This window comes from Xiphophorus hellerii, chromosome 9 (genome assembly GCF_003331165.1).
Source record: "Xiphophorus hellerii strain 12219 chromosome 9, Xiphophorus_hellerii-4.1, whole genome shotgun sequence".
Classification (NCBI taxonomy): Eukaryota; Metazoa; Chordata; class Actinopteri; order Cyprinodontiformes; family Poeciliidae; genus Xiphophorus; species Xiphophorus hellerii.
In genome coordinates this window covers 23,641,860-23,656,019 of record NC_045680.1, presented here as the reverse complement: position 1 = coordinate 23,656,019, position 14,160 = coordinate 23,641,860, and the positions used below count along the sequence as shown (strand labels likewise).

At 39.1% G+C, this 14,160-nt stretch overlaps 1 protein-coding gene across 2 annotated transcripts in view; it reads right to left on the bottom strand.

Moving 5' to 3' along the window:
* The window catches only part of LOC116726332 (cyclin-dependent kinase-like 5), a 55,946-nt gene extending 42,691 nt beyond the window's left edge, over positions 1 to 13,255 (bottom strand). The window contains exons 1-3 of one of the 2 annotated variants that reach the window (XM_032573009.1): positions 13,120 to 13,255; positions 8,873 to 9,084; positions 4,681 to 4,715 (exon numbers count right to left, since the gene is read on the bottom strand). In XM_032573009.1, the coding sequence (XP_032428900.1) occupies positions 4,681 to 4,715; positions 8,873 to 8,936 (99 nt within the window). In that variant the 5' untranslated portion in view covers positions 8,937 to 9,084; positions 13,120 to 13,255. The remainder of the gene's footprint in view (positions 1 to 4,680; positions 4,716 to 8,872; positions 9,085 to 13,119) is intronic. The other variant, XM_032573010.1, reaches the window with a different exon arrangement.
* Between the last annotated feature and the right edge of the window lie 905 nt (positions 13,256 to 14,160).

The window sequence follows — 14,160 nt, the reverse complement described above, 5'->3', positions numbered from 1 at the left end:
AGGTCAAACGTTTCTGGGTGTGAATCATCATCACACAACAAAAACACAATTTCAAAAGACTTCCAAAAAAATATATTTGCTGATCTTCAGCAGGCATGCAAAGGTTCTAGAATCATTCCTGAAATATTTAGAGCAAAAAATAAAAAAAAAATATACAGAATAAGGAAATTCAAGCAACACAGAGCGGTCCAAGAATAACGTGCGTTGCTGTCTGTAAAGTCACAATGCAAATAAAATCTTCTGTCCTTTATATTGACTAATTCTGTGCGTCTGCCATGGTGGAAGACTGAATAAATGTGTGGGTAGCACTGAAAAACACAGAATTTAGAAAAACAATCCCTAAAAATCGATTGTGAATTGGCGAAATACTGTCATTTTAAAAGGTCGAGTTTCTTTTTGGTGAATGTAAATCGGAAGAAGGACAGATTCTGAAATCTCCCAGCATATTCTCAAGAAAACATTAAGAAATGGGCCGTGCAATACGACAACAAAGCTTTAGTTAAAGCGTAGGTTTATACACGTTTTGCCCTCACTTATATTAAATAATGAGATAACCACATATCAAAGTATGGAGATGCACAGAGAACACTATTCTCAGCTTGACTATTAGAAACTCAACCCAAAACAGACATTTTACTAATCAGGGTGTACTGATACTTTAGCGTGTGACAAAGATTAAAGATTTAAAGTTGGCTGTTTGCTAGTGAGTCTTCAGCAGATAACAGGAAGGCTAAACAGATTGCACATTTGCCTTTTTTTTAGCATTTAAAGCTTCCAGCTTCTTTGCCGGTTATGCAACACACTAGATTTAGAAATATTAGTTGCCATTTAGAAATCCTGGACTGCTCTGTTTTTCTTTTTTCTCTCTCTCTCTCTTTCTGCAGGTGTAGAAGCAAACTTCTAGGGTGTTGCCTTGTATTCTCTCTATACTTCTTTCTCTTTAAACCCTCCAACATATTTCTTTTTACAGCTACTGCTCTCTCAATGACACATCTGCTCTGCTTCTAGTACACATAAAGACAGGAAGATCATAAAAAATGTTAAATGCAGTTCTTTTGATTCTCCTATATTGTCACCTTCCTAAAATAATGGCTTAAGTCATTTTGTGCCAATTTTTTTTTTTTACCAAAATCATCTTTTGGCAAAAAAAAAAAAAAGGCCGTCATTTTTTTATTTTATTGTTTTACTCTTTTTTTTCAAAATCAGTTTTGGCAAACAAAACTACTTACTTTTAGGAAAATGACAAAGTTTTAGTGCTTTAAAAAGGTTTAGATAAAATATATATCAGCAGATCAAGGCTTTAGAATTTGATCTGTATGTGTTTTTGGTCAGACAGCAATACGAATCACAAATATATATCATCATCGTAGTATGTATGCGCAACATTAATATTTAAAAGAACAGCTATAAATGCAATAACTTCACTTATACTGTATAAGTACAGTACATATATATTTATTAACTCTCACTGTTCATGTCAATATCATCCCAAAATATGACACAGATTTACCTAAAATGCTGAAAATCAAGAGAGTAGCTACTGGAAGCAGGGAGAGAGCAAGACGTTTGTTTTTATGAATCGCAACAAACATTGTCGTTGCAATGTTTATCTATTGCATTTTTTTCCCCCTCCATCTTTTTTCAGCCGAGTTCTTTGTGTGAAAATCTGATTATGTGTGTTGGACCTGGTCACCTTCAGCATGCCCAGACTATGGAGCATCGGCGACAATCAAAAGATTACACCTGAACCCTCCGCGCTGTGGCATCAGCCCCCTCGTTCTGTTCCCATCATAATCGTCCCAGCTGCCTCCTCTCTTCATGCACGCATCCCGTGCAGCAGATGCGGCGTCCGCAAATAGATTCGGATTACCGGGAGGAAACTGCTGAAAGTACGTGTTGGGAGTATTCGCTTCCCTTCTACGTCGAAATCCGCGCATTCTTTGCATCTAATCATCGTGATTAGGCGAGCGGATGGATTCCGTTAGAACGAGCAGCTGCAGACTCATACAGTGAACTCACTTCTCCAGAGTCGCAGCATCGTGAACCCTCCTCTGTGGGCCCGCGTGTTGTGCTTGCAATGCTAACCGTCAGCAGACTGGATGTGTTGAAAGCGTGCGTGCTATTTCTGCGGCGCTTTTTGTGCGCGCGTAATTGTGCAGGCCGGATCTGTGCGTTAGCTCTGAGAAAGACGTGGCAGTTCATTCACACAAACAATGCAAAGATTTTCCAGATGGCAGCGGTCCATATTGATCGGCGGCCAGAGAATTCAGCCGCATGCTTTTCACGCGTCACATATATACGAGGCAGTGTATTTTTACACACCCCATAAAACACAGAGAACGTGACGAAGAAGGGCAGAACTTAGTGGAGAAATTATCTTTCTATCACGCAGACGGGGCCTTTACTCGGTTCTAACATTTTGAACAGTTCCGTCACGATCGCCGGTGATGGATTTCTGCCCAAGTAAACACAACAAAGGAAGCGCGGCAGAAAGCAGACTCCATCTGCTGTGTGAACCGAAATGAGGTCTATTGATGTGCGTCCTGTTGTTTAAAATGGAGACATTGGCATTTGCAGCTGCCTGGCTGAGCGATCAATCAATTTGAATAATAAAGCCCAGTAATTACAGGCTGTGCTGCCCCTGCACTGTCCTTTTTTCTCCTCCACACCCCCACTCCCCCAAATTCGCCTTAATCGTTTCACAATGCTTGCTGAAAAACAAGTGTTACATTCCTTAGGTTTAACTCAACTCCCTGGAATTGAAAAATGCAGCGGCACTGAGTGATAAAGCTGATTCCACAACGTAATGAGGGCAGACGAACAGTTTGCAGAGCGAGAACAAAACCATCAAGAACTCTGAATAAGGAGGTTAAGAAAATGTTTTGTCTCCTCTTTCTTTTTTTCTTTTTTTTTTTTGCAGATTTCTGTAAGTAGGAGGCAATTTCTCTCACTCATATTGGATTGCTGTCAATTTCTGCCACGGCATCTTCCTTTAAACGAACTAAGATGACAAGGGCTGTTACTGCAGTGTGGGCTGCCTTACTTTTCATGGGCTTCCTATTTTCTTTTATGCAGCAGTAGATGTGTCCCCGCTTCTTGAAAAACGGGGACACGAAAACAAAATAAACAGCAACAAGACGAACCGGGAGCCATTTTGGCAGAAACGAAAACAGAAGGAGGAAATTAAGACACGGTTTCGCAGCGAAGCTCCATTTCATGCAAAAATGATTACAACCAGTATTCGAGCGTTCAGAAGCCTCTTGGTACTTTCCTACAAAATGACTAATGGGTCAGGTCAGAGAACCCTCTAAATGCCTCACTCAAAACATTCCTCATCTTACATAACTAGAGATGCACCGATACGATATTAATGTCTGTATCGGTCCCGATATATAAAAACTTTCTAGATCAGGTATCGGCGAAGAGCAGGGTGAAAATGTGCAATATGTTTTTCCTAAAATAAATCACTACATTTCTTTCGTCTCCTTTTGGTCGACTTACGACTTACTGTAATGTAGATGGTACATAGTTGTCAATCCCTACTATGGTCATAGGTTTAAAAAGAAGACAAAAACACCCCACTGGAAAGCTGACAAAGAATACTAAAAATAGAAAACCATGTACAAAAAAATAAACAAAATTGACTCAAGTAAGTGATGGACTGATCACTCGAGGATGGATGGATCGGCAATCAACTAAAAAAAAGTTCATTTGTAGATAAGAAAATAAATTTGAGTTTTTACTCCCTTATTGTCACGCAATTATTATTATTATTATTATTGTTCATCTCTCCCCCGACGTCTGTTACAATTTCAGGGAAACTGTTAATTCTGCAAATTAGGTGATGAGGTCATCAAGCAACCTCTGGTGACTTTTAGGCCAGCTACTAGCTACTTTCCTTACTAATGAGCTAACAACAGCAGAGGTGTCCCAGGAGAACTGCACAGAGAGCAGCCGAAACACTATTCTTAACATTTATGATGTTCAATAAAAAGGGCTACGTTTATGAATCAGGAAAACAAAGCATTGTGTGCACAACAGTAACTGCAACAGCTCTGAAATATTTCATGAAACACATTATCAATGAATAGTATTAGAACAAAAACCAAATGTGCCAAGGTTAGCGGTCAGTGTGCTTCAATAAAATATGACTAAAGACCAGATCGAACCCCCGAATCATTCAGAGAGCATGTGCAAACTGTTAGGACGGCTCCCTTTCAACAAACCAATAAATCTGAAACGAGATATTGTGAAATGCTGAAAGCTTTAAATAACCTCAAAACTGTCACTTTATTCACATGAAGATGCATGTAACCTAATGTGTAGAGTCAAATATATGTTTTGGAATGAATGATTAAGATGGGAGCGTTTCAGGTGACACACTATGAGATGTTATAGCAGCTTTCTTAGCTTCGTTAACCTTATTTTGGTATGTTACATTTGAGAAAATATCAGTTCCTGTAAAGAAAAAGATCTACAAAATCCTTAATCTGAAAAGTACTAAAGTACTAAGCATGTAATACAGGTTATTTTGTAGCATATACAAGGTATCAAGGTATAATGTGCCAAAAGTCCCGATTGGGACATCCGTCCTAAAGTAATAATTAAGCAATCATTCTGAAACCATTTTTTATGTGTATAATATAAAGGACAGGAATGCAATCAAAGTTTTGATCTTACCTTTTGTCTGCACTTCAGAACAACACCGTAAGCACCTAAAACAAAAGCAAACCGTGTTAATAATAACTTATCACAGCTATTTCTACGAACACCCAGTCATGCATTCGGATTAACTGAGCGGGCGGTAACATCCTCAAGCTGATAAAAACAATTATAAGTGCATATATGTAACTTCTATTGCATTGGTCAAGGTAGTGAAGCAAGTGTCCAAAAACAACAAAGTGTTTTAAATCTTTTTTTTTTTATTTTTCTGTCATGCTTCTTACACCTTAATGTAAATTAATTAAGAACATCTTTAACCTGTAAAAGCACAGGTTGTTCAGTAATAGGAATGTTGGCGAGCTGGTGCGGTTCTGATGTTATCGACCCTGGCAGTCCCAAACGTGTGTCCCCTGGGGGACACCAGACTTGGGCTGAGCAGGCACACGACAAACTGCTCTGTGCTCCTTCTCCAGTTTGTCGGCTGGTCGTCTGTCTCAGCAGGAAGCCGCTCTGACATGCGGTAAATACATCCAGACCAACGGGTTGCAAATCTAAAACGGCGGAACACCGACAACCTTAACATGCCGAGGACAAAACCCGGGCTTGTTGATACCACAAATATTTTTGTTGCTTCTATCAATCAATCAATCCAGTTTATTTGTGCCGCACATTTCAGCAATAAGGCAGTTCGACGTGTTTTACATCATAAAAACACAGAAAAATCAACAATCGAAACATCAAATTTTTCCCCAAGTGTCGTAATTCACACATCAACTTGTTGGTTAGTGTTTCATTTATTGTGGCACAAATGCAACTCTAAACATCTGCGTTGTTTTTAGTCTAGACTTAAAGGAACTCGGTGATTCGGCTGTTTCATGACTTGTTCCAGATTTGTGGTGCATAGAAGTTTCTATTTGTTCATTTGTGATCAATCGCTGAATATTTAGTGCTCATGAATTTAAATCAAATGCATCAAAGAAACATTTTATCAATGGGATAGTTTTCTTTTGATGTAAATTCTTATGTTCAAGTTTATCCCCCCAATTTTTTTTTTTTTTATAAAAAATGTTTAATTGATCATGTAAAATGGGATAAACTGCAAGCTTCTGCTCTAAAATACAATATCTTGCTCTAGCATTTTTGTCCCTATATGTTTAAGTTGTACGTTTCACATAGTAGCCACAAAATTAAATGTATTTTATTGGGACTGATTTGTTAAGTAGCATAGCTTTAAAAATGTTTTACTAACATAAGTCTCAAAAGCATTAATATCATCTCTAAAATTCACTTTTGTCAATTTCTACCCATTCTGTTTTGCAAAATAGCTCAGTCAGTCGGATTAGATGGAGAAAAAAGACAAAAATAAAAAATACTTTTTATCCCGATGGATTACATTGTCACTGCTCAATCGAAACTGAAGAAAAGAATCCCCCCACAGCACCATAGCGTTATTTCTCTGGGAATACAAATGCATGACAAATTCCTCAGATTATATTTTGTAACAAAATTCTCTCTAAGGAAAACTGTGAAGTTTGTGCCTGCAAGGAGAAAAGTTCAAGGAGTTATGAACACATTTGTGAGGAATTGTAACCTCGCACCAAACGCTAAGCAAAAAAAAAAAAAAAACAACAAAAGCATAGTTTTAGCTTGTGTGCTAAAAGACACTAACCCCAGCAATGTATTTCCTAATAACAACCTTCTTCTTTAAAAAAAAAAAAAAAAAAAATAGCGGAGATAGTTACATAAGAGAGCTTTTAATTGCTGGGGTGAACCTACATAAAGCACTTAGCCCTAAGTCATTAGCAAAATTGACTGGACCCCCGATCAATGGAGGACAAAATCAATAGCGCTGAACCGAGAGGAACACGTTTGGACCACGAGCGCGAAGGCAGAGGCTGAAGTTGATGTGAGACAGACAAACTCGTACAGCTTTATATTTTAATGTGGCCCTAAAAGCGCAGGGTTCCTTCCTTCCAGAGCGACTCATCACTGGAGAGGCACTCAGCTTTTTAAATCTCTAACTCAAAAGTTTCCCCGTGTCCTCTAGCGGCACGCTACACGCACATTCTAAATGTCAGTGTAGGAGCGTGAAAACTGGGACAAGTGGGTGGCCTCGCTTCAGAGCTGCTGCAACTTTACACTGAGCGAGCCGCTCCAGGCAAAAGACGAGCCAGAGGGAGCTTTTCTGAGGGGCCGAACTCTCGGACCCACCGTGGTTCACTTGAAGCTGACGACACTTCGGAAATGCGGCATGCGTGTTTTATACAAAACTCACTGTAATGTAAAGCAACCGAGTAAACCTGCTACCTCTCGCAACAAGCAACAAATCAATCAATCGCATGACAGACGAAAACGAGCTCGATGATTTCCATTTGCATGACTTATTGTTTCTCTCTTTATTCTACTGCCAAGAACCGGATGATTAAAGTGTGCTGCTTTGGTCTTTTTAGTCTGAAGGACAATTCTGTTTGCAGAGAATTCGTAATTTATTTTATTTGCTGTTTCTGTTGTTTTTGTTTGTTTATTGTGGATATTTGAAATGTCTTCCAGTGTTAAATGCTCATTAGAATTTGAGGTGTATTGATCTTTGAGAATGTGTTCTTGAATTATTAAGGCGTTAGCATTATATCACTTGATAACGGGGCTCAAAACAGCAATATTATCATTTACCGTGATAGCTTCTGGGACGATTTATCGTCCAGCAACGTTTGTTACTGTGACAGGTCGAGTAGTACAAATGAATTATGCTTAATGTCAAATTGCAATCTTTTTGACTATATGCTATTCTTTTATGTAGATCGGTATTCAAAAAGCATTAAAAAATAATATTATTTAAACAAAGCGAAGTTAAATGGTGTCATAACTCATTTTATGCAAGAATCTTCACAGAGTCGTCGTGGATGGTGACTCTGTGGGCAGGAGGAATCTCCAGTAGCAGTCAGACTTGCAGTGAATCAGAAGAGGCCTCTGACTGAAGACTGTTGCTGCATCATGACTAGCATAGCATGCTTACAGCTCAACTTCCTGGCAGCAGAAACGATGTTCCACTGTAACATATCCTGGGTGACACCGTGAGTATTTGGCGAGCTCTGATAATCCACCTGGTTTGCTTTTGCTGTCCCTCTTTGAACATCTGGTTGGTGTGGTTAGGATGCTGGGCAGAGAGAGGCTGGGTCAGGGTTCTGATCACGGCCCATTATGATCGATGAAAGAGACGGATTGAACTTCCTTCTTCTGCCTCTCCTCTCTGGTTTTGCCCCCGCATCCACGAAGCCTCCTCTCCGTCTCCTCTGGGATTTGGGGGTCGCAGTTCAGGTATGATTTTGGCTTTTGAGATGCTAATCAGGTACTCCCGGTTGTGAGAAAACGCTACCTTGTTGCTACGGTTACGCACCAACAAAGTGATAAAGCAACCGCCGCACAGCGTCCGAAAGCAGAAGGGAATAATTGTGAAAACGCCTCAACCAAAAACAATTAGCGCAATTGCCTACAAAAAAAAGAACAAATCAGGACTAAAGTCAAACAGCTACTCCAACACTGTGAGAGACGCGATTCTATTAAACTTCTTTGTAGACATCTAGTTCAATAATTGAAATAAATTAAGCAATTGGAGTGCCCAATAAACATTTTCATATTTTATTCAGGTTAAAAACAAATAATTTGTATTTTATTAAGATTTTATATTACAGATCATATATTATATTGGTAAGTAGAAGGAAAATTATGTATGTCAATATTACTTGTGTTTTGCGCATCTAAAGGATATTTTGAACGTTCTTTGCAAAGACAGCTCAGACTCAGATTAGATGGAGGTTAATCGTGGTTGTAATGTGGCAACATGTGACAAATTCAAGAAGTATGACTTATTTTGCAAAATCAAAAAATTTTTTCCCTCTAATTCTGAAGTCTATCAAAACTTAGAACTCCCACCAATTTCAGTCTGAAAGCATAAAATAAAAAAATATAGATAGGAATAAGGGACAAGTGTTTTTATGTATAAACTGGGATAATCTTGAATTTCTTTTTTTCTTATTATTAATTTAAAACAACTGCTAAAAAAAAAAGCCAAATCTGGCATGTCAGACGTCAAAGAAGAACCTGAAATTGGTATCAACCAGAAAGAAAAAAAGAAAAAAAGCCTGATAAGAGCATTTCTGGTTTGTACTCACTGTTTTTAACAGATCAAATAAAAACAAATAGTCATCCTTACCTTCACCCACAATCCCAAGGACTTCAAATTTATTCATTACATCACAGATGTCAGGAATCTTCATGAAGTCAAAGGTATGATGTGTGAGGTGCACGGAGCTCAGGCACGGGGGCCCTGGCTACAAGACGGCATGCGGCGGCCAGCTGGCGGCCCCACAGACGGCCACATCTGCCGTAATCCATAACATGGGCCTCATGCCTTCTCGTCTTCACCTGCAGAAAAGCACCAAATTAAAACAGCGTAAACAGCTCTAATGGCAGCAGACAATATTACTAGGGAAAATTGTTTAAACCATCGTCTTGACAAAATCATGGCATTAACTACTATCTACTGTAGGCGTGGGGCAGTTACTAGCATCAATGCACACTACAGTTCGCAGTTTTCAAAACTGCTTAAATTCACCATCATCCATCCATCCATCCATTTTCTGTTCACCCTTGTCCCTAATGAGGTCGGGAGGGTTGCTGGTGCCCATCTCCAGCTACGTTCCGGGCGAGAGGCAGGGTACACCCTGGACAGGTCGCCAGTCTGTCGCAGGGCAACACAGAGACATACAGGACAAACAACCATGCACACACACACTCACACCTAGGGAGAATTTAGAGAAAAAATTCACCATCATACCATTCCTAATGTTTAAAATCCTTAAAATGAAATGCCAGAAAAAAATCTGTTCAATTGAACTAAGGATAGAGTAACTCAGCACTACTCCTAACCCCTGGTTCACTTAAAAAAAAAGGTTAAATTTGGAGTCATGGTGCAAAAACTAGCAAAGTGCCCCCTATCTCTGTTATAGAGGTAACACTATAATATAACAGATTTTCTACACTGGAAAAACAACAAAATCTTACCAATTATTTTTGGTTCTACCTCAGTACACTTGAAATAAGACAAAATAACTAACAAGTAACTTTTCAGCAAGCTACCAGAGTTTGTTTTAGGTAAATAATTCCTTCGTATTAACGAAAAACTACTAGTGAAATAATCAGATCGTAAACTCTCAGTGGAAAAACCTTGTTTATAACTGACATGTTATTTCTCACACTTCCTTTAATGCTTGCATATAAGACTCCATAATGCAGAGACGTCACCATTCAGACCAATGGATTTTATAATAAATACCTGCAGTATGATATCTAGGGATTGTTGGCTAGCTTAAATGAGAAACTACCCATCCAAACCACATGGTGCTGGTTATCGTATCTTTATCAGAAATTAAGTGAACTCTTCATACAGTTCAGTATGAACAGGCTGAAGTCTGGTGAGAAGATGGGCATAAAGAAGGATCTAAATGAGCACAGCGAAGGCTTTAAATCACAGTCCCAAAACCAGTGGATCCCACCATTTATAATCCTCTTTTAAAAGACCTCCCTCGCCTGTAAAATGCCCTAATTATTCAATTTCCTCGCTCCCAGTTTATACCGCGAACATTCTGCCTCATAACTTAAGTCTTAAGTATCACCCGTTAGGCTATAACTGATTATATTATTAGGAATATTAGCATAAATAACACAGCTTCGGAGCAACTGGAGACACTACGCAACACAGACTGTGGGGAACTCTAAATATTGCGTACGTACCAAAAGCCGACAAGAGATTTATGAATACAATAGGGAAATTTTGAGCTTTAGATGTGCCATCAGACTTCTTCTACTGTCCCTACCTTTTCAGCAGAACGAAACAGAAACACACACATCCTTAACGTGATTAAAGCTCCTCCTCTGGTATCCACGCACTCTTTTTAGGCTTATTGAATCAGATAAGGCTCCAGATACCACTTTCCCCAATTCATCTTCCCCTTGCCGAAGAGCTCAAGGACTTAACCATTGCCTACTCACACTCCCAGTCTCCTACGGTGCTGTGGGCACTGGGGCCGCTCATCACTATGCAAAAACCTCGGCACCAAAAATAAACTCTGTCTCCCTGATCGCTAAATATTGCTGTGTGGTCTTATCTCACTCAGCCAGCGAAGCATCGATGAGGGTGAACTGACAGCAACTGTTGCCAATTTTAAAGAAGGAGATATAAAAACGCACACACACACACACATATTTCATTTAGTCACCTGCAGTCGTGTGTTATCGTGTCACTTGGCATGCAACCTTTTGGTTTTAGAGCCGATTTAAGTCATTTCCTTACATCCAGAAGGCTTATATGATCAGAAAGGCACTGAGCATCACCTTGGATCTTATATTTCTGTCTGTATAAACAGAATGACTCATGCGTGGTAATGGAGGGAATGTGTCAAATTGACGGCAAAGCCTATACATGTGGTGTGTATCGAGTGCCAAAAGTGCCACAATAATTATAATGATAATAAATAAATCAGCAAATGATTATTTGCATACATCCTCATTAATATCCAATTGGAAGCAATAATTTAATAAGTAGAGGAATGTATCTATTGTTCGAATTTAATATAAGCAGAAAACTACTTCGGCATTTATTGTTGTTTAGTTGGTCCTATTCCACGTTTCGAACTTAAGTCGTTTAAATGTACCCTCTGATTGGTTAGAGGGCGATTATATTGATAAAGTCAGTTGTTACCCCGCCCACACACTTTAAACATTATGGTTAAAATGTAAAAAATAAACACCAGGAACTTAAAAAAAAAAAAAAGAAGTTATTTTTGGATTATTAAGGCATATTTAGGTAAGCGTATAGTTAGCTTTTTCTGTATTTTCTCTCAACCGTATTTAACTGATGATGTACCAGAAATTGTACACAAACATAGTTTGGTTTAAAGCTGAACATGCAGAAGTGCACAGTGCTACCAGACGCTGTGTAATTTTTAAACAAAAGACGAAAACAAAACTGTGCGAACTTCTAGCTATCACTAAAGTCTGCTTTTTAAGGAGAGTTAATGTTCCTTATTCAGCAACAGCGGAGCTGAACTGACATTTGTATCAACATTTATGTAAATAAACTCATTATTCTCGAATGTCAGAGGTTTTATTCTAAATAACAACTCTGATCGTTTTCAGGTGGTTTTATTGTTTTTGTAATTTATCGATCCAGGCACTGGCAATAGCTGCTCTCCTTAATTTATTGACAATAATCTAACCAAATGTCTAATTATTTTTTTTACTAGCTACTCTTTGAAGTTCTGAGAATTTTTTTTTTATTACATTTGAAAAACTTTGTCAATTTTTGAATATTCTGAAGACTTGTCAACAGAATCCCTCACCTGAGCTGTGTGTTGGTGCAGCTCCTCCAAAGTTACCGTGACTGCTTCTCTGGACTGAACGGTGCTCTTTGAAATGTTGTTGTCAATACTAACCCTACTTCCTTCATAACCTGTCTGACTTATTTTGAGTAAAAGAGGCTAAAAACAAATGCATGCCACACTATTCAGCTGTTTGCATATATTATATTTTGAAAGCTCAGCAATTTCCTCCCATTTCACAAATATGTGCTACTGTGACAGTCCATCGCATAAAATTAAATATATATATATATATATATATATATATATATATATATATATATATATATATATATATATAAGTATAGTATATATATATATAAGTAGTAGTTGTAAAATAACATAATATTTAACAGATTAAAAGGTGAGAATAGTTTTGCAAAGCCACTGTAAAAAAAGTGTTGTAAAAATGTTGGCACTATTAGGACGCCGTAAACCATCACAGTTATTACCGACGCCGAAGTGGACCTGTGCTCATTAAAATTGAGCCAAACTGATGAGTGTTTCTCTCTGTGTAACAACGTCACAACATATTTGTTCGGAGGCTCCACGAACGTAGAACACAAATGGAACATAATGATGAAGATATAAGAAAAACAAATACTCGTATTTCACACGGACTCGTCCAGACGCCTTCCCATCGTTTTCAACGCGCTAAACATCAGGGCAAATTGTGTGTGGGAGCCTGTGCGGTGTTATGTGTGTTAGCAGCAACTGCCCACAGGATAAATGTAGCAGCCTCATTTTTAATGCAGAGCAATAAATCCAACAAGTCAAACAGACAGTGGCTATCAGGATAACTTCATATGAAGTGGCTCATTAGCAGCTTTCTAACCTGGTCGCGCTCTAATTGGGCTCTCACAGAACCACTTGTGTCTATTCTGATTCCCTCAAACATACATTACAACAAATTAGCCCAAAACAAACCACAAGCTTTTGCCTTTTTTTTTTTTTTTTTTTTTTTTGCTTTGGTATTTAAAATATTCTCGCTCCGCAAAGAGCTGACAAGTCTCGTCTCGATAAGATAACAGAAACTACTCACTCAGTCAGTGGTTCTGGGGGGCAAAAAATGACGGAACCGGGCCCAGACATACATCCACCCACCAACGACGATGTTTTCATTGCAGCAAGCGGCTACAGTAACTGGATCGTGCGGTTGCAGGTTGACAAGCTGCAAGCGCATCGCCCAGGCAACAGCTTTGATGGGCGCCGCCGTCGACCAATGAGAGACGCCCAAGCGCTTGTTTTTTTTTTACGTGCACGCCCCCTCTGCGAGGGCCAATCAGAGAGAGAGGTACGGCTTCACGGGGAGAGAGGGGGAAAGAACTGTGTTGCGGTCTGTGAGGGTGTTTCGTGTGAAGTGGGAAATGATTGTTCCAAATCCTCTATTACATAATTCACAAAATCACACCCTGCGTCCACTGTGATAATAGCATAATTCATCCAGGGGTCATTACCGAGGGCTTGTAGCTACAGGGAAAGTATATCGTAAAAAAAAAATGTGGGGGGCCATAAATTCCTTCGGCGTGAAATAAAACATGACAAAAGACAGGGGCAGGTGTTTGCGATGGCGTAATAACAATTTACTTGCCCCCCCCCCCCCATATCTACGGCCTGCTCTGTGAAGATTTGATGTTGTATAATAACCTTTTTCTGACTGGCAGTCACACTAAATCGATGCCGAGCTCATAAATGTGAATAGGCAGAACTTCCCAGTTGTTGTTAGAGTTGGGGAACTTGCAAGGTGAATCCCTGCAGCATCTGCGTTTATCTTTAGGTCTCGTGCCAACTTTAGCATTTTCTGGAAAACTTTCTCAGCATTTCCCCTAACGTGTGCTGCCACCTTCAGGATTTGACCTGTAACTGAACCGGGATTAAAATCAGCAATTTCTCGTTATTTGTCCATGCTGAACTTGTTTGGGGAAATGCAATCCTTCTATGTACAAACGAATAACGCTGGTAGGGATAAAAAATAAAAACAAATAGCTGAAAAAAAATGCAAACTCTGCTTACACTCAGCAGACAGAACTATTGAAGGAGCTACAACTAAAGGTGTGTCCTTTCTCTGGTTTCCAACTCATAG